Source organism: Protomyctophum bolini (assembly GCF_963924005.1).
Source record: "Protomyctophum bolini genome assembly, chromosome: 1".
Classification (NCBI taxonomy): Eukaryota; Metazoa; Chordata; class Actinopteri; order Myctophiformes; family Myctophidae; genus Protomyctophum; species Protomyctophum bolini.
In genome coordinates this window covers 31,133,364-31,155,584 of record NC_137862.1, presented here as the reverse complement: position 1 = coordinate 31,155,584, position 22,221 = coordinate 31,133,364, and the positions used below count along the sequence as shown (strand labels likewise).

Genomic DNA, 22,221 nt, shown 5'->3' with positions numbered 1-22,221 from the left:
TCGATACATCGATTTTTTTGTGAATGCCCTAACACACACACACACGTGCGAAGAAAAGACAAGACAAGGATATTCAGAGGATAAAGACGCTATATATAAATACCATTTAGAGGATGGTGAGGTTTGTCAATGTAACTCTCTGGAGTGATACAGCACTTTAATGGAATAATACTTTAACACTTTATAATACAGTAGTTCTCAAACACTTTCATGTCAAGGACACAATTGTTTAGGGTGGACCCCCATCTGAAAAGGTTTCGTGTCAGGCACGCCCTTAAGAGATTTGTTTCTAAACGGTTTTGATATTTTTCAAAAAAGAGCAGATGTACAAGATTGCGGCATGGCACAAAGTGAAGCCCCCCCAGGGCTTCTGAATATTATAATACATTGGATATTATATCACTTCATAAAGTGAACAGCAATTTACTGTACAATACATTTGTGATGGTAAATTACGTAATTTATTTTTTTTCCCCCTCTGGTTAATTCACTGCAATATAGCGTCTGTTTAGAGAGAGATCGTTTCACATTATTTACTAAGCTTCTTGTAAGATGACTCAGCAGCGTGGGGTCATACGGTATACTTTTAATGATGCATTTAATGATGCATGCAATGTGTGTGTGTGTGTGTGTGTGTGTGTGTGTGGCCCTGCCTTTGTTGAAAATTGTGCAGTAATTATGTGTTCTGTTTATAAAAGGAGAGATGAGTAAGTCTATGCAGTCCTTTGCATTTTGCTTCGACTTTCTTTATTGCAAAGCGAGAGAGAGAGAGACCTTTAAATCTCCTGTGGGGATCGTTCAGATGGTCATGATGAGGCCTCAGGTGGGAGCCATTAATGCTTTAAGTGCATTGCTCTCAGAGTCACTCCATACACTAGTAGTCTACGACCTTATGATTACCACAAGGCTCAGGCTGTCCCCCGTCTGTGGATGGTGGAACTCAGTCAGTACTGCACCAGTGTTCGTCTGTGGATGGTGGAACTCAGTCAGTACTACTACTGCACCAGTGTTCGTCTGTGGATGGTGGGACTCAGTCAGTACTACTACTGCACCAGTGTTCGTCTGTGGATGGTGGGACTCAGTCAGTACTACTACTGCACCAGTGTTCGTCTGTGGATGGTGGGACTCAGTCAGTACTACTACTGCACCAGTGTTCGTCTGTGGATGGTGGGACTCAGAACTGCACCAGTGTTAATTTCCTCTTTCTCTTGTACTGCTTGTTACTGCAGCCCGGGCCAGTGTAATATGAACTGGATGTGGTTCATGATCCACCCCATCCAGTTAATATAACGGGGATCAACATGCATGGGTTCGTAACTTCGTATGAACCTATCAGAAATTGGCTAAAAAGAAGATGGACAAAAGGAAGTAAGGAACCGTGTCAAAAAACGTCTTCAGACACGTCCCGACATTTTGTTGGTGAAAGGTCAAGTTCAAGAAGGTCATGTTGTTGAGAAGCTATTCTCCTGTGGCGATGAGCCATGCATCTCAACTATAAACACACCTCAGCCAGGCACGCCTTATGGCTCTGTCTCCGTGTTTACCGAGGGAACCAGGGGCGCAATAGCCTAGGGGACGCGGGGGACGCGTCCCCTGCCAGCGTCACATTGGTCCCCCCCAGATGAGTTTGGGCCTGGTACGAGACTATAGGTACAGCTGTTGCTTCTTTCGAAAAATATAACGCAACATAGGAACCCCGCTAGTGTTTTTGGTCTTCGTCTGACAGTTTCTGTAGCAGAAAGACCTCTTTTCTGGAGGGGGGGGGGGGACAGTCGGTTTGGGGGGGTTCCCGACGGCTGCGCGTAGCTTCCACCTCTGACAGAGGGGAAGCGAGTAAGCGACGCCGTCAGAAACCCCCTCACTCAGGAAGGCCCCCTCACTCAGATCTCAGACGGACCAAATTGCGACAATAACATACAGCCATAAGACCTTGGCGCAAAACTTCATATTTACCCTGCTCTAATACAACAAAAGTGTGTTCTTACATCCTCCATTTCACATCAGCACTCGTGAGTAAATTTAATTGCCATTATGAAAGTTTTCAGTGACGTTGGACCCACAGGTTGCATTGTCGTCAATAATTAATCTGTCTTTAAAACGTTCTAATGTTAATATAGCATATTGGCATTGTCTGTTGGTGGTCTGGTGGTATGTTATATGGACCATGTAACAACATGGTCAACAGCACTGTTTTTGTTGGCCACAAAGACAATTTAGACAAAACATGCTGCTGCCTGCTAATGGAGCTTGTATATAGATATAGGCTAATTATTTTTCGGGGAAATTGCAGATAGTTTAGCTTCCAGTGACTCAATGATTGAGTCACTGGAACAACCTCTCTGTAGTCCGACCCTAACCATAACCCCACGTTTTGGTGGTTAGACCCCCCCATCCCCCCCTCCCCTAGGGTAGTGGGGGGGACGGGGGGGACGGATTTTTCGGCGGCGCCGCTTCGCGGCGCCGCTCTATATCCCCCCCTAGCGTTCGGTCAGTGTTGCGCCTCTGGAGGGAACTAAAGCATCCAGAATGGATGAGCTGAGATAAATAGAGATTTATGAAGCGAGGGGAAAGTGAGACAGTAGGCATTTCTCTACCCCTGTGTCCTCAAAGCCTCCCCTCCTATTGTAGACATGCAGACACAGACAGCAAACAGAACGCGACTGATGCTCATTGAGCACTTCCACTAAACAAATCGTTCAAGGCACAATATTTAGTGGACGTGTTTTCACTGCAGGGAACATGAATAGGCACAATAAGCACTTATGTATGTGAAGCCCCCGCATCGTCGCTGAAAGACCTGCCCACTCCACTTAAACCAATTCATACTGGAGCAGGCAGCAGCCGTCACCGGCAATGCCACTTAACCACATGACGCCATGGTGTCCCGAAATTCTAAGCATTTCATAATAATCTAACCCATTCTGGGCGGGAACCCATTCTTGTCCTCCATTGCCGCGGCTGTGAACTGCCGATGGGACTGTCAGTATGCTTAGCACAACCTCAATAATGTTTAATTAAGTTACAACCTATATCATTATGCTTAGCACAACCTCAATAATGTTTTATTAACTTACATCCTATATCATTATGCTTAGCACAACCTCAATAATGTTTTATTAAGTTATATCCTATACTTTTCATCCCATTATTTTTTTACCCCACGGTTTTGCAACCCATTTTTTCACCCAGTGTCAATTATCTAATGATCTAATGCAGGGTTATTTTTTGCAACTGAATGGCTGGAAAATGGAAATGAAGAGTTTACATAGTACACATAGTACATGCATACACTTTCCTTAATGATTATAGCTGGTTTCAGTATTCATGTATGATATATTTTCTCTATTATTAAGGTTATTTTTGCAGTCAGTTTGTATTGGTGGTGGGGAGGGGCTGGTGTCGCAAGACATGGCCAAAGCATTTCCGGGGGTCCCCAGCCAAAAGGTTGAGAACCCCTGATCTAATGTAATCCTGGGCGCTACACTTCCTCTGCCAACCTGGGGGGGCAGCGGACTGACCTCATGCTTCCTTCTATGCAGCCAGCCGGACGTAGTGTGTGGAATTCTGAGCCATTCTGAGCACTAAAAACCACTAATGACGCGTGCACTGACAATTGCTATGTATGTTTCTACCATGGGAAGCCTATGGTGGCTATAGCGACGGTGGCTAAAATAAGGTAAAAATAATCATTATAAAGCTGGATTAATGCTCTTTAATCAAATCTCGTGAATGGCCAAGATGGTAATAATAGCTTTTCTCGAGGTATCTAGAGGTTGGCATGAAATGTAAAGACAAGTCATTTTGTGTTTGGTTGCGCACGGGTGTTGCACTCTAAAAATAGCAGATCTACAAGCTCACAACGTGTCAACTAGACCATCTGCAAGCTCCCAATGTTGTTTTACTTAATACCAGAATGGGTACATCATGATTTCAAAACGAAAGTATACTAATACAGGTCAATAATACAAAAAAATAAACTGCTACTTTTGAGGATAGAACCAGAAGAAAAGCACAGACGTGTTGTTTACATAAATAAGGTTGCAAAGCAGTATCATTTCCTTTCCCCCCTCCTGTCTTCTTCTTCCTCTTGGTTTGGTTTCCGGCAGGCTGTAAGTGTAATGCTGCCCTCCTCAGGCGATGGATATACTATCCCTTACACTTTGGAATAAAGATCAGTGGAGTGGAGATCATTCAAGACTATCCGTCCAAGTCTTCCCCCGGAGTAAAAATAGACTTACACCACTGGACCTGACAGAGAACCTGCCACATCAACTCAAGCAGATCTACGCCATCATAGCACGTCACATAACGCACTATGAAGCTTGTATATCTGCTAATAGCAGATCTACGCCATCATAGCACGTCACATAACGCACTATGATCTTGTATATCTGCTATTTTTTGGAAGTCCAAGAACCCCCCACTTTGAGCAGCACCGCTCTAGAAACGAATTACACCACTGGACCTGACAGAGAACCTGCCACATCAACTCAAGCTCAAGAAAGACAGAAAGGTGGTCACACACAGCCCATAGTTTATATAGTGTCTGTAGCTCGTTAGCCAACCTAGTTCACCTTGTCGCCACAGGTGATGACACTGAGGGCAATCGATCTCACCAATGCTTCAGGAAGAGGAGAGAGAGAGAGGCAGAGATAGGCCAGTCAATCTAAGCTAAAAAGGGACCCAAAATTAGTAATAGTAATAGTTCAAGGTTTTTTATAATGATCCTTAGGGTTATCCAAATGACATATAAATAATTGTAAATAATAATAATTAGTGGATTAAGGTAAATTCAGGAGTTGAAAGTTTGGGTAACATTAAAAAATTGTTATTATGCTTTAAGTAGCATGTGACATGTGTCAAACTAGGGGGTTTTCATGATTGTGAATCCATTTCATCCATTATTCTGAATCCATTGCAAACACTAATTTGGGCACATTAAGTGGCTATGTTTTTAGTGCAAAACGAATGCTTTTTATTATGTTATTTCGATGACCCTAAGGATCATAAAAGACCATGTGCGATTAGCCTACTATTGCAATTTATTTTGGTTCAAGCCTCAGATTGTGAACCCTACATACAGGCTCTACCTCCATTTTGCACCACTACGTAGGTGTCACTGTGTTTCAACTTATTTTCACCTACAGCACTATGATGGAAGTCATCATTCAATTACAGTAAAGCGGCATTTTGGCCAGAATCCATCTGTATTTTTCTCCCAGCCTTCAGTGTAATAGATTCTTCGCAAGAGAGATTGTCTCTACATCTGTAGTCTGTTATCTGTTTGGAGTGCTTTGTTTTTGGCTCGATTTCTGAAAAAGAGCTCAATTTATTCTACAATTACGATACCATACGATTTATGGAATTTAGTCTTTAGAGCTCTGTGAGCTTGTAGATTTGCTATTATCAATATTGTGTACATTTGAAACCTTGAAAAGAGATATTCTGCATAGTGAGTATACTTTCTACTGTTGGTACTTTATAGGTACAATTTGAAGTGAAAACATTTTGGATTCCGGACTGTTTACTTGTAACGGAGTAGTTCTATATTGCAGTATTGATACTTAAGTGAAATAAATTGAGTAGCCTACTTTTTCCATCACTGGCCTCTTATGACCAGTCGCTCTAACATCATCACAGGTCATGGAGGTGGCTGCTGAAAGAGTCAAATGGGGGTATACGTGTACCCCTCGGGGTACGCCCAGGTACTGCAGGGGGTACGTGGGAGAAGGTAGAAAATGGGATAAACTGGACACAGTTTGAATGAAATTCAGGATGGTCCAATTGCAAGTCTTTTCATCCATCCATCCATCCAGCTTCAACCGCTTATCCGTAGTGCCTCGAGGACCTCCCTAGGGAGATGCCCGAGAGGCATCCTAACCAGATGCCCGAACCACCTAAGCTGGTTCCTTTCCAGGCGAAGAAGCAGCGACTCTCTGAGTCTCGCTCGCGTGACTGAACTTCGCAATCTATCTCCAAGGGGGGTGCCAGCCACCCATTGAAGAAAACTAATTTCGGCCGCTTGTATTTGCAACCTTATTCTTTCATGTCATGACTCACACTTCATGACCATGAGAGTATGAACGAAGATTGCTCGGTAGACAGAGAGCTTTGCCTTCAGTGCGGTACAGTGACTGCAATACCCCTGCTCCTCCCATTCTCCGGCTGATCTCCTTTTCCGTCCTCCATTAATTCACTGGTGAACAAGACCCTGAGATACTTAAACTCCTTCACCTGGGGTAAGTCTCATTCCCTAGTTGGAATGCACAATTAATCGGTTTCCAGCTGAGAACCATGGCCTCAGATTTGTAAATTGTAATTTGTCATATAGCATCGGCTGAATACCTTGTTTTCCCAAGACGGCAACCTTTCAGGGTTCAAATTTAAAAGTATTTTTGTGTGACATTGTAGTATGGCAAAGTAGGGCATTCATTTACCAAAAAATAAATACAATAAAATATGGAGTTATAAGGTTTCCAATCTGGGAAGCCATCGACAAAAAAAAGGAAAAACAGCGCCCTCTGCTGTTTGTTTCCTTTGAATTTGCCTCTGGGAGGGGCAGGGCCTCAATAGAATGTGTATAACAGGATGTTGGCCCGCACTCAGCCCTCCACTTCCTGTGGTGCGCCTGTGTTTTCATTCCCACAATTAACAATGTATGCATGCACGTTCTGAATGGCCCTGCTGACAGATTCGGTAGCGCAGCACAGAATCTGTTCAAAAATCACACCCGTGTGAAGTGAGGGTCGCTCTTATCATCGTATATCATCATACATCATCTCATGCTGGCCAATCAGAATGCCTGTTGCCACGAATTTACGTCATATTTGACCTAATTTCTCCTTACATTGTCGATGGCAAATATGAGACGTGTGGGGACAAGATGATGTAAATTTCCCCCTCCATTGTCAATGGCATTTAATGTTTGTGTTGCGGACATTTTGTGGGGACAAAAGCTGTATATAGGAGGGGCTATAGCGCCCCTCAGAAATCACACCCGTCTGAAGTGAGGGGCGCTCTTGTCATCGTACAAATTTACGTCATACTATTTGACCTAATTTGTACTTTCATTGTCAATGGCAAATATGAGACGTGTGGGGACAAAAACTGTATATAGGCACCCCTCAACAAGTTTATCACCTAAAATAATCTGGTCTGTTTTACGCACGCACACACTCTCCCACACTCTCTCACACACACACACACACACACACACACACACACACACACGCACACACGTCAGAGGGAGGTGGTATGGAAGAACACATTAAGTACATTTAGATTTCTGGACTTTTACTTTTACAGAGTAAAAAGTACTTAAAAATAAGTAGTACTACATTCTTTTTCAGAAGTCAGTGTGCTCTCACAGTGTGTTTCTGACTCCAGAGCACCCCCTAGCGGGACACACCAAAACAGCACCCCAGGGAAAGGCAAAGCAACCAACAAGCAACAATTAACAACATGCTGGGCACCCGGCATGTAATCAAATCATCTTGCATGTTGGAGCAATCAATGGTATTCACCACCCAGAACCAAGACTGATCAGAATTGTCAAATTACTGAAGCAGCGGCCATTTCATCAGACAGTGGAGACCGGTACCAACAGTGAAGAATAGTGTTGATTTCAACAGGAAAGTTTGATTTTGTTTTAGTCATAGTCTGTTGAATAACATTTTATTTCGTTTTAGTCATATTTTAGTCTGAAATGTTAGTTATATTGAAATTAAATGTTTTATTGTTAGTATAGTTTTAGTTGACTAAATATCATACGATTTTAGATCTATTTTCAGAGCGCAACCAAACATACAATGACTTGTCTTTTAGTTCTACTGGATCTCTTCTCCACCCTAACATTTTAGTCTATTGTATTTGTTGATGAAATTGTCAATATATTTTGTCTTTTAGTTTTCATTTAGTTTTCGTCAGTGAAAAAGGGTAGTTGACGAACATTGTCCGTCATAGTTTTAGTCAAAATCAAGACTGATACAGAAGAGGACAGAGCTAACCGCTTCGGTGTGTTCTTGGAGCACAGCAGACGTACTCCTCTTCAAAGCCGACGGACAACCATCCAAAACCACCAAACAAGCTCAGTGTAAAATTACCGTTTCTCCTCTGTCACAGAATTTAAAAAATAACTGACATCGATCATAATCCCCGAGCTGCTCTCTTCTCCCCAAATGTGTCCCCAACTCCACCCACGTCCCTCCTCTGCAAACTGTTAATAAAGTATTTAATCAATCAATCAATAAAACGATCAGACCCTGCAGGACAAAATGGTACCGGCCTCCTGTCACCACCTTTACTTAAGTCATATTAGAGCCTAACCCTCGATCGGACGAACCTGATCAAACATGGATTCGTTCCAGCACATTTCAGAACCGTTTCCGGGAACCAAATTTGATCACACTGTCAGAGCTATACAATTACAGCAATGCCAATGGTTCTCAACTGTTTGAATCTCAAGGACCACCTTAACTCTGAGAGTGTACAAAATGGAAGCAAATGGATCACCAAAGTCAGGCTGAAACTATGTTTTTCTGTTTATTGTTTTAACACGTTAATCTAAAAAATAGCTGCTCTGCATTGATATTAATTTATAATATATATTAAAAGAGGTAAAAGCAGTGGAGGTCTTCACTGTCTGGTGATCACACCCAGTGATCATGTGTCAGAAAAGGTTGAAACCCCCTCCCCCACCCTGTTTCCTTCGAGTGTCTGTGCGTGTTTTGTCCTGAAAGTACTCTGTTTGCTTGACGTGAAACGGACAGCCATCAGCTGGCATCGACAGAACACCAAAGTAACAGAACACAAAATCATTGTGTGTGTGTGTGTGTGTGTGTGTGTGTGTGTGTGTGTGTGTGTGTGTGTGTGTGTGTGTGTGTGTGTGCACATCTGACAGAGTGATGTGAAGTGATTTTCTCCGTCTGCCAACAGCTTGTACGGCTCCTCTTTCTAACCTGATGTTAGGCACGCACACACGCACGCACGCACGCACGCACACACGCACACAGACACAGACACAGACACACACACACACACACACACACACACACAAAAGAAAGTCATTTCCGAAAATACCAGCCATGTGTTCCTGACTCGATGCGAGACACAAACAGACACTTAATCATTTCGCCATATTTGGAGATTTCACAGAAATTTGCAAGCCTTGTAGCTGCTTCTTATTGGCATCCCAATTTGTCGGAATTAAGGCTCTTACAACCAACCTATGTACATGTCCTAAGCTGCTGATGATAAACACAAGTAGATTGCACCTATAGCTCTGTGATGGTCTGGAGGAGCGGCTGGTATTTCATTACTTTGGCCATAAAGGCTTCCTCTAAGCTAGAGTCAAAGGTGCAGGCCACTTCAAGAAACTGATCAAGAATGGAAACTCATTCGGAGCCTTCATTGAAATCAACAGCATCTGGTGTATTAGCAGAGAGATGTGCAAGGATCGTCAGTACACGCGTGCATGCACACACACACACACACACACACACACACACACACACACACACACACACACACACACACACACACACACACACACACACACACACACACACACACACACACACACACACACACACACACACACACACACACACACACACACACATTTTAAATGTTTATTTATGTCCACATAATGAGAAGTACAGGAATACCTTGTACAAAGGACATAAATACTGCCAGTGCAGTTTGACAATAGGAGAGCAGCCAGTTACAACGTGCATGGACGGCAAAGCATCGTTACATACAGTACAGCTGACATGTCGGACACAGGGCAGCAGACATAAATCATGGATAAAGGAAACAACGCCTCCTCCAAATTGAGCGGCTTCCTATAATGGCTGAAACTGAGCAGTACCTCGTTACTTACGCACATGCCCTAGGCTGCCAAAGATAACAAACTAAAAGTTTACATCTGTAGCCTACAGTAGCTGTGAGACGGTCTGCACTAGCTGCTGATACTTCAGCACTTTGGTTAGAAAGGCTTCTTCCAGGCTATAGTCAAAGGTACAGCTGACCTCGAGAATGAACACCTCTCACACACACACACACACACACACACACACACACACACACACACACACACACACACACACACAGGTTGTGACCAGGTTGTGACCAGGTTTCAGACTGAAACTCCAAAATAAAATGTACAGGGAAAAAACTACCCGGTATGCTGATTATGTACGATGATACCAGGATTTAGGATAAACTTCACATATTCTGATGTTGCACGATGGTACCAGGATTTAGGATAAACATATACTGTAACTATGCTGATGATGTACGATGGTACACGGATTTGGGATAAACTTGATGGTACACACCAGGATTCAGGCTTAACATGGTAAAGTGAAGCAGGATGTCTTACCTGGTCTTGATAGATGGAGAAGAGCATGATGAACAGAATCTCCAAGAAGAAGATGAGCAGGAGCAGGATGAAGAACTGTGGACAGATAGAGAAGGAACAGCACACATACCGATTAGATATGTTTATTTTTATTTTTCCATCAGCACATGTATTATTAGGGGTCAAGCCCAAAGAGCGTAGACACCTTTTGTTTTCATGAGAGTTCCGCCATTTTAGCAGTTTTGGCGTTCTGTGCTAAATTCTGCAATATGGCAGAGAGCCGTGAGGATCCCTCAGGAACTGAAGCTCACAGTACGTTTTAACAGAAGACGAGCATTGGCCGACACATCGCCCAAAAAGATGAATTATTTGTATATTTTCGGGCGACGTTGCCCCGCCCACTTTTTACCTGTTCGCCTGCTATCGCTGGTATAGTCGCCGGGTCCCATAGACAAAATAATAGAAAATTCGTCTGGCTGTCGCCCGCTGTTAAAACGTACTGTCACACTCATTCGTCAAAAGACCTCTGACCTTTAGATCTCTCGATGAGTATAGGCTCATTGTTAGGATTTGCTCGATCCATTTTTCTGCCTTTTTTTGGCCACGTCACAGCAATTGCATTTCCATACATGCAAATTGAGTCTGACTCTGGTTACGGGACAACAGCGTTCACAAACAACCCCTTCAGCCAATCAGCGCAATAAAGAAACTGACACCATGTTTTCTTTTTGGGCGTGACCCCATGTTATAGCTGCTTGCAGCTGTATTTGTTGTTATTATGGTTTAATATGTCATGTCATTGCTGTCAGGTGGAAACCTTATATGCCCCAAACCGTTCCTACCTGACTGTAGGAAGTAACACTGCAGTCAGGAACCTGGGGGTCATTATTGATTCTGAAGTTAATTCCGTTTACGCACATGAATCATGCCACCACGACTGCCTTCTTTCATCTTAGAAACATTGCACAAATTAGAGCCTATCTATCGCTAGACGATGCAAAAAACGCACACACGCATATGGGAGTCATATTTTGCCATTTTTACAATTTGCAGCATTTAACATTTCATTTTATATGGTTAAAAATAATTTTATATTTATGTAGAAAACAGAAGAACTATTATAATTATTATATAGTTATAGCTTTATAACTAAAGCTAGCAAAAATAAACTAGAACAAAAAACAGTACAGTAGTGCAACCCATGGATGCAGAGGTCTTTGTTTTTCGCGCGCGCACACACACACACACACACACACACACACACACACACACACACACACGGATGTGGTTTCTGCCCGACAGCAACAATACGAGCATTGATTTAGAGCAGTGATTAAGTCTTCAGAGATCAGATCACGTATGTCTGAGACGTCCTGATGTGTACTTTTAATATAGCATCTTCCAAGGCCATGATATAGTACACTCCTGAAAGTGATTAATTCAAGACAAGAGGAGTAGAGACATGTCTCCCGTTTCAGTGTGAGAGCTTGAAAGGTCTTGTGCTTGTGTGTGTGCGTGTGTGTGTGCGTGTGTGTGCTTGCGTGCGTGCGTGCCTGCGTGCGTGCGCGTGCGTACGTATGCTATCACCTGGTCCTCGCAGGTGTAGCAATACAAACGTGCGTGCATTAGTGGAACAAGTACTCACATCCTTTACTTAAGTAAAAGTATCAATACTGCAATGTAGAAATAAGTCCAGAATTCAGAGTAAAAGTACAAGTAAAAAAGTATTGGCATCAAAAGGTACTTAAAGTACCAGAAGTAAAAGTAGTAATTATGCTAAATTAAAGTACTAAAGTTTTCAAATAATAGTAGTGGAGTAAAAGTACAACATTTGGATATTGAACAATTGGAGTAGTGGAGTAGAAATACAAAAAAATATTGGAAAGTAAAATACAAAGTAGAATGAGTGGAAGGATCACACAGAAATGATTGAAGAGCATCTCCATTGAGCGTGCAGCTGTGTGTATTTCTGGCAGCTAGCAGCACAGTAGAAGAGGAAGAGGAAGAGGAGGAGGAGGAACTAAATTATGTGCTCCCTGGCGGGGACAGGTTTGAGCCGGTGATTTACACCAGTGCACCTCTCAATTTATTAGCAGTCATATATTTTACGGGACTCTCTGTGGCTTGCTAGATGAGTTGCTTGATAGGCCTGCACACACCCAGCACCCAGCGGAGTGCTTACAACGGTTACCAGCTCATCCATCAGGCCAAAGGGGGGGAAAAGAAACTTTTGTTCCTCTCGCAGCTTTGGAGTGCAGCGGCTATCATGATCGTCTGTGTCGGGTGGAAACCTCATCAAAAGTTAAGATTGCAGGGCGCCCGCTGGCCTGGTGGTCCAGTCGCATGCCACGTATAAGCTACTGGCCTGACAGCGCATCACGTGTTCAGGTCCCTTTCATGACGACCTTTGCTGCGTGTCTCTCCCCTTCTCTCTCTCCCTCTTTCCTGTAATTCCTCACTGATAGTAACTATCAATAAAGGCAAAAAGCCACAAAAAAAAAAGGTAAGATTGTAAGTGTTTCGAGCTCGCGGTTCTGCTACTTTTGCTGCTTTCGTGTGACACTGTAGTTGTAATGATAAAGTAAGGTGTTCATTTAGGGACAGAAAACACACAAGGTTAGAATATGGAGGTTTCTGCCCAACAGCAACAACATTGACAGCAGCACCTACCAATTATTTTCATAATCAATTAAACACATGCACTATTCTGGACATGTACGTAATAAGAGTGACCGGAGCAGGGGGGACCAGGTACGTATTTCTGGGCACCATTTCTTCTTGCCCGGTTCTGATTCTCTCTTCCCCCCCAACACGGGCCAGGCAGATGGCCGTCCACCCTGGAGCCCGGTTCTGATTCACTTCATTCTGCTTAGACTTTTCTCCCTGAGACTGCCACTAGAATACTTGCTCTGGGGCAGGTCTCTGCTCTGTATTTAAAGTGTCTTGAGACAGCTTGTGATTTGGCACTTTATAAAAACATGGTGGTGGTGACCACAGTTAGTCATTTACATTCCCCCCAGCCTGATTCTGTTTTCAGTCTGGCTCCGTAGGCTACAACCATAATTGAAGTTATTTTAAATTATTTATTTATTTTTAACAATTAAATACTTGCTTCCTGCTTGCTCATAAATTAGAGCCTGTGTTTGGTGAGACATGACAGGGAGACAAAATACAACGACCTCGATTGTTATATTGTATGAACATACCATGATACCACCACTAGATTGGACAAAATTAAAAAAATTAAAAGGACTTTTACTTGAGTATTTTTTTAACATTGTGGCAAAACAAAAACCAGTCACAGGCTCACAGACTAGCGGCATACAGTATCTCCTAAATGTCGGAGATTGTTCTGACAGACTATCCCATGGATGATGACATCATCATCATCGACATCAGAGAAGGACAGGATGAAAAGCCTTTGATTTGAGTCAGACTGGAGTGCCTTTCTCTAATAGCAGCCATGTTTTATCACAATTACCCAGACACCACCTGTACTCACGGGAGAGAACAAGAAATGGCAGGCCTCCATTTTGCTAAGCAGCATAACCATCTTTCTACATATACGAGGCCTCCACTTTGACAAGCAGCAGAACCATCGCTTCTGCTTTCTGGAAATATCATCTCTGTTGTATATGTCCAAAATGGTTACGTTTCAGGATTCAAATTTAAAACTTAGCAAAAGTAGCAGATCCACAAGCTCGAAGCGTGTTGTGAAATTGCTTTTGTGTGACACTGTACTTATGATCAAGTAGGTCAAGGTCATGGTCAAGTTTATTACTGGGCACTTCATTTTACAGCAGATAATAAAAGCTCTCAAATACATTACAAACAGTAAAACATACATAACAACAGACATACATTATCACAAGATACAGATGTTACATTAAATATAAAGTGCAACCAGGGCTAAATTGCACCGAGTGTAACTACAAGTAGGGTGTTAATTAAGGAGATAAGAGGTTTCTGTCTGACAGCAACAATACTAAACCCAGTACTGGGGGCACTTTTACTTTACTCGTGTTTCCAATTTTCTGATATTTTATACTCCAATACATGTCAGAGGTGAATATTGCACTTTTTACTCCAATTAAATTATTTCACGGCTTTAGTTATTTCCAGTACTGCACATGTATATTATTATTACAACACTATTTTATCTACTTTTGAACTTGTAGATAGTCAATGTTTGAAGAACAATGACACATTTTGGCAAATTTGAGTTTTACTTTGGTACTGAAATATATTTTGAAAGGTCTACTTTTGTACTTTTAATAAAGTAAGATTGTGTAAACAGGACTTTTGCCTATAATAAAATCAAACCTGTGTGAAGTGAGGGGCACTCTTATCAGCATGGCAACATCATACATCATCTAATTCTGGCCAATCACAATTTGCATCCTCACTTTTCAGTCTTCACTTTTCTGCCCTACAAATAATTATAATAATAATATATCTATAAATGCACCACATATCTGTGTGTACGTACATCTGTAATCCACATAACTGGAGAACCGTTCGCCCCACCGACTTCAATTGACACACGCGTTCCACACCACCACAGGAGTGCAGTGACCGGTGTCCAGTCTGTCGGATAGCTGGTTGTACAACCAGCACAAAAGCCTCTGCCCGGGATCCGGACAATAATCACACCTGATTACCTCTAGATCTCCATAGACGGAGCTGGCCTTTTCTGAGACCACAGTGATGTTCTGACATCTGTATAGACTCCACATTTGTGCATGCCTGACAAAGAACTCCATATATGGGCATAAAAGGGACATAGTATATTATTGCGAACGCAGTGATTGCGAACGCAGTGATTACGAACGCAGTGATTGCGAACGCAGTGAGCACTTACTATGAGACCTAGCAGATCATGTCTGTGTGTCTGTCTGTCCCGCTTTTGTGCCCATAATATGGAGCTGAGTGATTACGTCACCATGACTCAGCCATAACCATATAAGGAGTCCCCAAAGCAGCTATACGTCCAAAACCCAAATATGTACGAGCTGCGTTCGCTTCCCGCATTTGCGCGTCTTACTGGTTATAATATGCAAATATGTCTTCCTGGTGTATTCCCGGCTTCTTCCTGAAAGCTGAAAGCCTTTGAGTCAAAAAGCCAAAATCAACCAATCCTCTTATTATCGTACAACTACCGGTAACTAAATATACAACAGCCACGGGCATAGCTTAAGAAGTCCAAGTATTGTTATCTGTCGAGTATTGTGCAATGTCTGACATCTCTCTACCAGCCACATACAATGGGTGTCCCCCGTGGCACAATCGTTATGCGATGCTCAACCAATGGCATGCACATCTCCAGGGGGCGCATGAACATTTTCATGAGGGGGGATATGCCCCCCCCCCCCCCCCCCCCACACACACACACACACTTTTACATAATTACGCAGATCTTCCGTGGTTTTTTAGCGGAACACAGCCAAAAACATGCAGCCACGGTACATGGCTTTTTTTTGGAGGGAATAATCCCCCCTCCTCATGAAACTGAAGGGGTCGATCCCCCCCTGTCCCCCCTCCTATCTGCACACCTCCCACCCAATCACGCCGGCCAATCACAATTTGCATCCTCACTGATTCACATGATTCCGCATGAGTACTTTTACTTTTGCTACTTTCACATTTACTTACATTTTACTTTACATTTACATTGTGGCATAGCTATATTTTACTTATTTTTACTTATGTGTTCTCAAAAATAGCAGATGTACAAACTCTTGAAAGTGTTAAAACTTTTTTCAGAACTACTGATTTAGATGGCATTTGTAGAATCGGGACCATGGGTCAAGCAAAAAACAGAAAGAATCTGCCACAATTTTCCAGAGAAGAAAAGAAAGTGAGGTCACCCTCACCACCAGTTAGACAAGAACATAACCATCCCTTCTGGTTTCTGTGAATATTCTTAGCCCTAAGCTATTATCCATCCTGAATGGAACTACAGCACTACATTGTGCTTTCATAATACATTATTCCAAAATGGAATTATCTGGAGGAATTACGGCAGAGTCGCACATTAGAATAGGTTATGTAGTTACTGCAATTAACCATTAATGTGTGCAAAAAGCCATGTGTGGATATAGAAAGGATATCAATTATAAAAGAAATGGCTGGGAGCCAATTAAATGGAGTGCCAAGGGGTATGTCTTTATGGCTGCTTTGATGATGCATAATAGAGCCAACGTGACAGATGTAATTTATCAATTACGACTGGGAGGAAAACGCTCCATAAACATCTGGGTGAAAGGGAGGCATTTTTGCTCCAGGAGAAACAAGCAGATACAAACAAACAGCCTAACAGGTGTCTGATAGCATCAAAGAACCAGCATAATGTTCCTGCCAAATCAAAGAGCAATTTCATGTAAGTTTGTGCACATTGTAGAGGTGGAGGCCTTAGAACAAGCAGGATAAATAAGCTGTTATTACCAATTGTAACTGTATTATGCTACTCAACACAACACAATGAGTTGTCAATATTACAAATAATTAATTCATAATAAATGACCGTTTTCATCATGCATGGGGAAATTCGGTTTCAGCTCCACCCGACTGAGGGTTGCCCACTAGAGGAGCGTCGATGGGGGTGCAAATATGCTATGACGGGACAAGATCAAGACGAAGACTGCAATCTGACTAATTACTGGGATTTTACATTTTACATGCATTGCAACTTACTGTTGCAAGTGAAGTGTTACAGGTCTGTTAAAACCACTGAACCAAGCTAGCTGTTTTCCCAATTCTGGTTATATCTGGAGTATATATATATTTTTTAAATATCTCTAAGCATAATACTAAGCAGAGGAAAATAAACTAACAAGGTTTAGCTTTATTTTCAAAATAATAGCTTTTGAATCACTTAATTATGTGTCATGCTTGACATATTTCTGACCTGGCCTTGAACCAGGGACAACCCGAGGCCTCCGGGCAGCTCCCCAGGCAGGCGCTCTAACCATTAGCCCCATTACTGTACCTGCTACACACAGTATAGTAAGGCTCAGTTAAATACATGAATGAGGACAAAACCAGGGTCCTTGTGTTCAGCCCCATTCGTACTTCATCCTGCGACGGTGTCGTGCCACGGAAATAGCCGACCTACAGGTCACATTCGAGAGGAAGCATAAACTAGGTCTTAACACAACTGTATCTATTAGAATGTTGTAAGGCTGTGTGGAGTAATTTGTAAGACACACATACACACAGCTAGACTGAGACGTCAGGGGGACACACTGACTGCTAAAGCACACACACATCATGCACACCATACGTAGGTTACTTGCATATGCACGCGCACACTAGACACGTGTTGAGAAAGTCCAAGACACGTTTGAGAGGCCCCTAACGATGAGCATGGCTCTATAGTGTGGAGTCTCCTGCTGAGCGCACACACACGCATGCACATGGACACATAAGGCCTGGGGGGTGCTATTGCATAACACAGGGAGGCCCCTGGACTTTGAGAGCCAAACACATGAACATACGTCAGAACAGTGCACGTGCATTTAGAGTAATGTATGGACTGAGTGTATATAATGCCAGACAAAGAAAGATCTGGGCCGGTTTTTCCCCCATTCCTCCTTCTCCTCCCATGTTCCCCTTCCTCTACCATGGGCCTTATGCCGTCGGGGAGAATGCTGTTTGCTGTGCTGTGTACTCTGAAATAAACATCAAGGAACATCATCTCGTCGTCTGTCTGCCGTGCACATTTACTCTTTTTTTTTTTTTTTTTTAATATACTACAGCTGTCCCCGAACATTCAGGGTGAATGTTCGCTCGTTAGGGTTGGCACTCGAATCTTAATTCATGGCCTTGAACCATTCGTTTTTATTCATTTATTATTATTATATATTTTTATTATTATACATATTTATTTTTTTACTCAGAAATATATCTCCGCGAGAATGCGATATGCATAATAAGAGTACTATGTTCTTGTTGTGTTTACAATAAATTGAAAGTCCTGCATGACGGGCGGCAGAAGAGACTAACACAGTGACTGACACACACACACACACACACACACTGACACACACACAGTCACACACACTATGCCCACTTCACTTCAATGCGCTTCTGAGAGTACACAGGTGAAACAAATGAATGAACGAGTGACAGCTAACGCAAGCTACACTGCAGCCATCAAGCTCACAGAGACATTGGGAAGCATTTTTGATCAAACGACAAAATATATGGACAGTTGTACAGGTAGGCTACTCACAATTACCATGTTTTTGGGGCTGCTTGAAAAGTAATGGGTCATTTTGAAACCTGGTGCAGATCATTTTTGCGGAGCACAGCAGCTACTTGACACTCTGTCCCCGGAGGCACACTAGCAGGCGTGAAGGCGTCAGAAGTAGCTCAAGTTTTCTTCTTCGTGGGGTTTTTAGACAGCTGGTGGATGGAAAAGAAGCTCCACCTCCGCGCCCGACGGACGCGACGGACAGCTTTCCGGAACAGCTTGCCCCAGACTCAAATGGAAGCCGCGCACAAGCGTGAAAATGAAGCGCGTCACACGGCAGTGATAGGCACTAGCCAATGGAAAAGATTCAGCCTGCAGCCCATCCACTGGGCGGGTTTTCACTTGTAGTTTTCTTCTTTCACAGAATCAAAGGCCCCCCCCCCCCCATGTCGAGGGATACAGGGAGACATCTGGGCAGTGGGCACCTCGAAGTAACATTCTGTCCAAATTGTTAACAAAACATTGTCTGAAGAAATGTAAAGCAGTGGTTCTCATGTTTGCTTCAGATCACCCCTGTAATATTTTCATCCATGGCACCCCTGGCTGAATTACATTGTCATTTATTGTAACCCTGATCCATGATGACATTGAAAATAACTTCATACTTTATAAAAAAAATAGCCCGTATCTTCAGCTTCCACTTCTCTCGTTATCGTCATCTTCATCAACATTCTCCGTGGTGGTGTAGTGGTTAGGATTCGGCGCTCTCACCGCCACGGCCCGGGTTCGATTCCCGGTCAGGGAACACTGTTTTATGATGAATTCATGTTCTGTTCTTTAACTATTATAGAAGTGTCTATTCGTACGTCTCTAAATGTTTTGATGAATTGAACATTGTGGACCCTGTTGTAAACAAGTGTAATGCTTAATGGGGTCGTCCACTCCATCAATCCAAAAACTCCTTCTCCTTCTCACCGCCACTAGTGTGGCCTCGGCCGGGAGGCGAACACAGGTTCCCCATTCCAAAGGCATGTACGTTAACCAGTCGACCAATCGAGCTAAGTAGCAATGCAGCACCATATAGCCTACAACAGAATGCGCCTTTCCCTGTGTGTCAACATCTTGTCACTCACGTGTCACTCTCACGCCTACTTCGCCAACCAAGAAATAGAGGACTACAGGCCTTTAAATAGGCTTCCGTGTGCGTCCCCTCTTGGGACCGCCCAACGCCCCGGAAGGCATTAAACTGAGACCTGACGCGACGTCCAACTGACGCCTTCACGCCTGCTAGTGTGCCCGCGGGGTGTTTGTGTGTGTGTGTGTGTGTGTGTGTGTGTGTGTGTGTGTGTGTGTGTGTGCACGCACGCGTGTGTGTGTGTTGGGAGAGAGAGAGAGGGGGAGACGCGCTGCACTCTGATGATGTTCAAGACGGACTTGTCATTAGTGTATTAAAAGTAAAGACGGTTGTATCCACACTCAAAATGCACACCTTCCCGTCGGCCAACCCGGTAGCAACCCTCACCAACCCCTGATGAACTTAACCATTATTTCACTAATAGTCTATGCAACGTCGCCCCGGAGGATCTATTTATGAATTGCAGCCTGGTTAAAAGCACTCAGAGAAATTAATTAATTAGAACCAATTAACCAAATGGTTCGGATGTTCGCTCGGAGATTCCTGCAAATGTCCGTTCGAGTCCTAAAAACAGGGCTAGGGTATACAGCCTTAGAATGTTGGGGTTTATTGAATCACGGCAGCACGGTAAAAGGACTTATTATTAATGATTCATGAATAGCTGCTCCTGCTCTGATATATCTCTTTGAGCCTCAGATGTAAATTGTATTGTATTTAATTGTACAAAGTGTACAATGTGAAGTTTGTATACTGGCCATTTTTTTAATCTGTTATGATTTTAATTGCCATGGTTCTCAGCTGGAATGCTTACTGTAGTCAATCTGTTTGTTGTGCTGCGTCCTGCTGTGCTGCCCATGGGATGTGTGAAATATCTTGGCCAGCACTGTCTTGTAAAGGATACTGTCTCAATGTGTTTTTACTGCTGAAATAAAAATTGTATGGCTTATCAACAGACTACAATTCTGGTTAAGCCCAGTGTTGATTTCGTTGACTAAATGACGAAAAATGTCCGTCGACTACCTTTTTCACTGACGAAAACGAAATAACAACTAAGCTATTATGACTAAGACTATACCAGTCATCAAGGGGGCGTGTCAGACAAAATTAATATCAAATATCTAAATGCTTCTGGGGTGTTCACAAAAACCTGAGCCTAATATCCATAACCATCTTGTGTATATAAGGGTATATTGACGTTATATAGTCTTGTGTATATTATGCCCAATTTCACACATTTACACAATTTACAATTGCTATTGAGTAAAGGGTCTTTTTCCAGAGCGGCTTACAATAAACAAGGCACCCATACTTCAAATGCAGAGAGACAGTGTATTGCCTCAGAAATCTAGGAGTTAAACCAAGAACCTAGCCTTAGTCTTAGCCATATTGTGAACCTATAGTCTGTCTATATTACCATGCTATGAATTACATTTTAAGTTAACCTTTGTATAAGACTGCATGGTCTCATGCTTGTAGTATCAGATGGGACTCAGTCAGAGGCTATTCTAAATTATTGGCAGAACACCAGACCAGACCAGCTCAGCTCATATTTCATGTCTGAGTCGGTGAGTCCACAGCTGCCGTTGTAATTTGTGTTGGACAAACAAGACCTCTCCCCCTTGTTGCCTGTGGACATTTTAATCTCAAACATAAAACACGGCACCTTTTGTTCGTTCACAAAAGCTTCTGAACGTGAGCTTGTGAGCTTCTGAACGGCAAACAATCCCTCGGCTCGAACGCACACGAATCAAGTCCTCTTTATCCAGTGCTCCACTTGGGTTGCCTTGTACATACTGCCTGTGACATTATATTGTAATGCTGTGTTCACACTGGCAGACACAACTACCATTCATTTTCAATGGAAGCCTGCAGCGACACAAAGTTACAAAGCTGCAGGAATTGACATTTTAAATTGAACAGGCTATCATTCATATTCAATGGAAGCCATAGTGACATGAGGATACAAGGCTTTTGTGAAAAGTAACAGTAATCCGAAGAAAAAAAGTATTAGGTTGTAATGCTGTGCATCTACAAGCTCACAACGTGTCGCACTATAGAGGGTATGTGCGTGACATCATCATCATCATACCCGGAAGTTATGCAGGAACGCCAACCAATACTTGGTTGGGTCCTCACAAAACATGCATGCACGCACGCAAACGCGCACACACAAACGCGCGCATGCACGTGCCACGCATGCACGCACACACACACACACACACACACACACACACACACACACACACACACACACACACACACACACACACGCACACGCACACGCACACGCACACACACACACACACACACACACACCATGTGTGCTGTGATAAAGGGCCTACAGTGGATGTCAGCAGTGTTGAGTAATAGTCAGCTTCAGTATTTTATTTATGTTGACACAGGAGTATGGTATATCACATGAATAAATGCATGTTTCTTCTCTGGAAAATAATAAAATATTACGTGGCTTTCTAATGTGATTTCCTTTGTCTCTTTCAGTAGCTTACTGTAACTATATTTACAGTAGTTTTG

At 42.9% G+C, this 22,221-nt stretch overlaps 1 protein-coding gene across 1 annotated transcript in view; it reads right to left on the bottom strand.

The window, feature by feature from the left end:
• Positions 1 to 22,221, bottom strand: part of LOC308320502 (tetraspanin-4-like) — a gene marked incomplete at its 5' end in the record, with an annotated part of 169,415 nt that overhangs the window by 41,263 nt on the left and 105,931 nt on the right. The window contains one exon of the mRNA XM_080770961.1: positions 10,382 to 10,456. Within this exon, the coding sequence (XP_080627087.1) occupies positions 10,382 to 10,456 (75 nt within the window). The remainder of the gene's footprint in view (positions 1 to 10,381; positions 10,457 to 22,221) is intronic.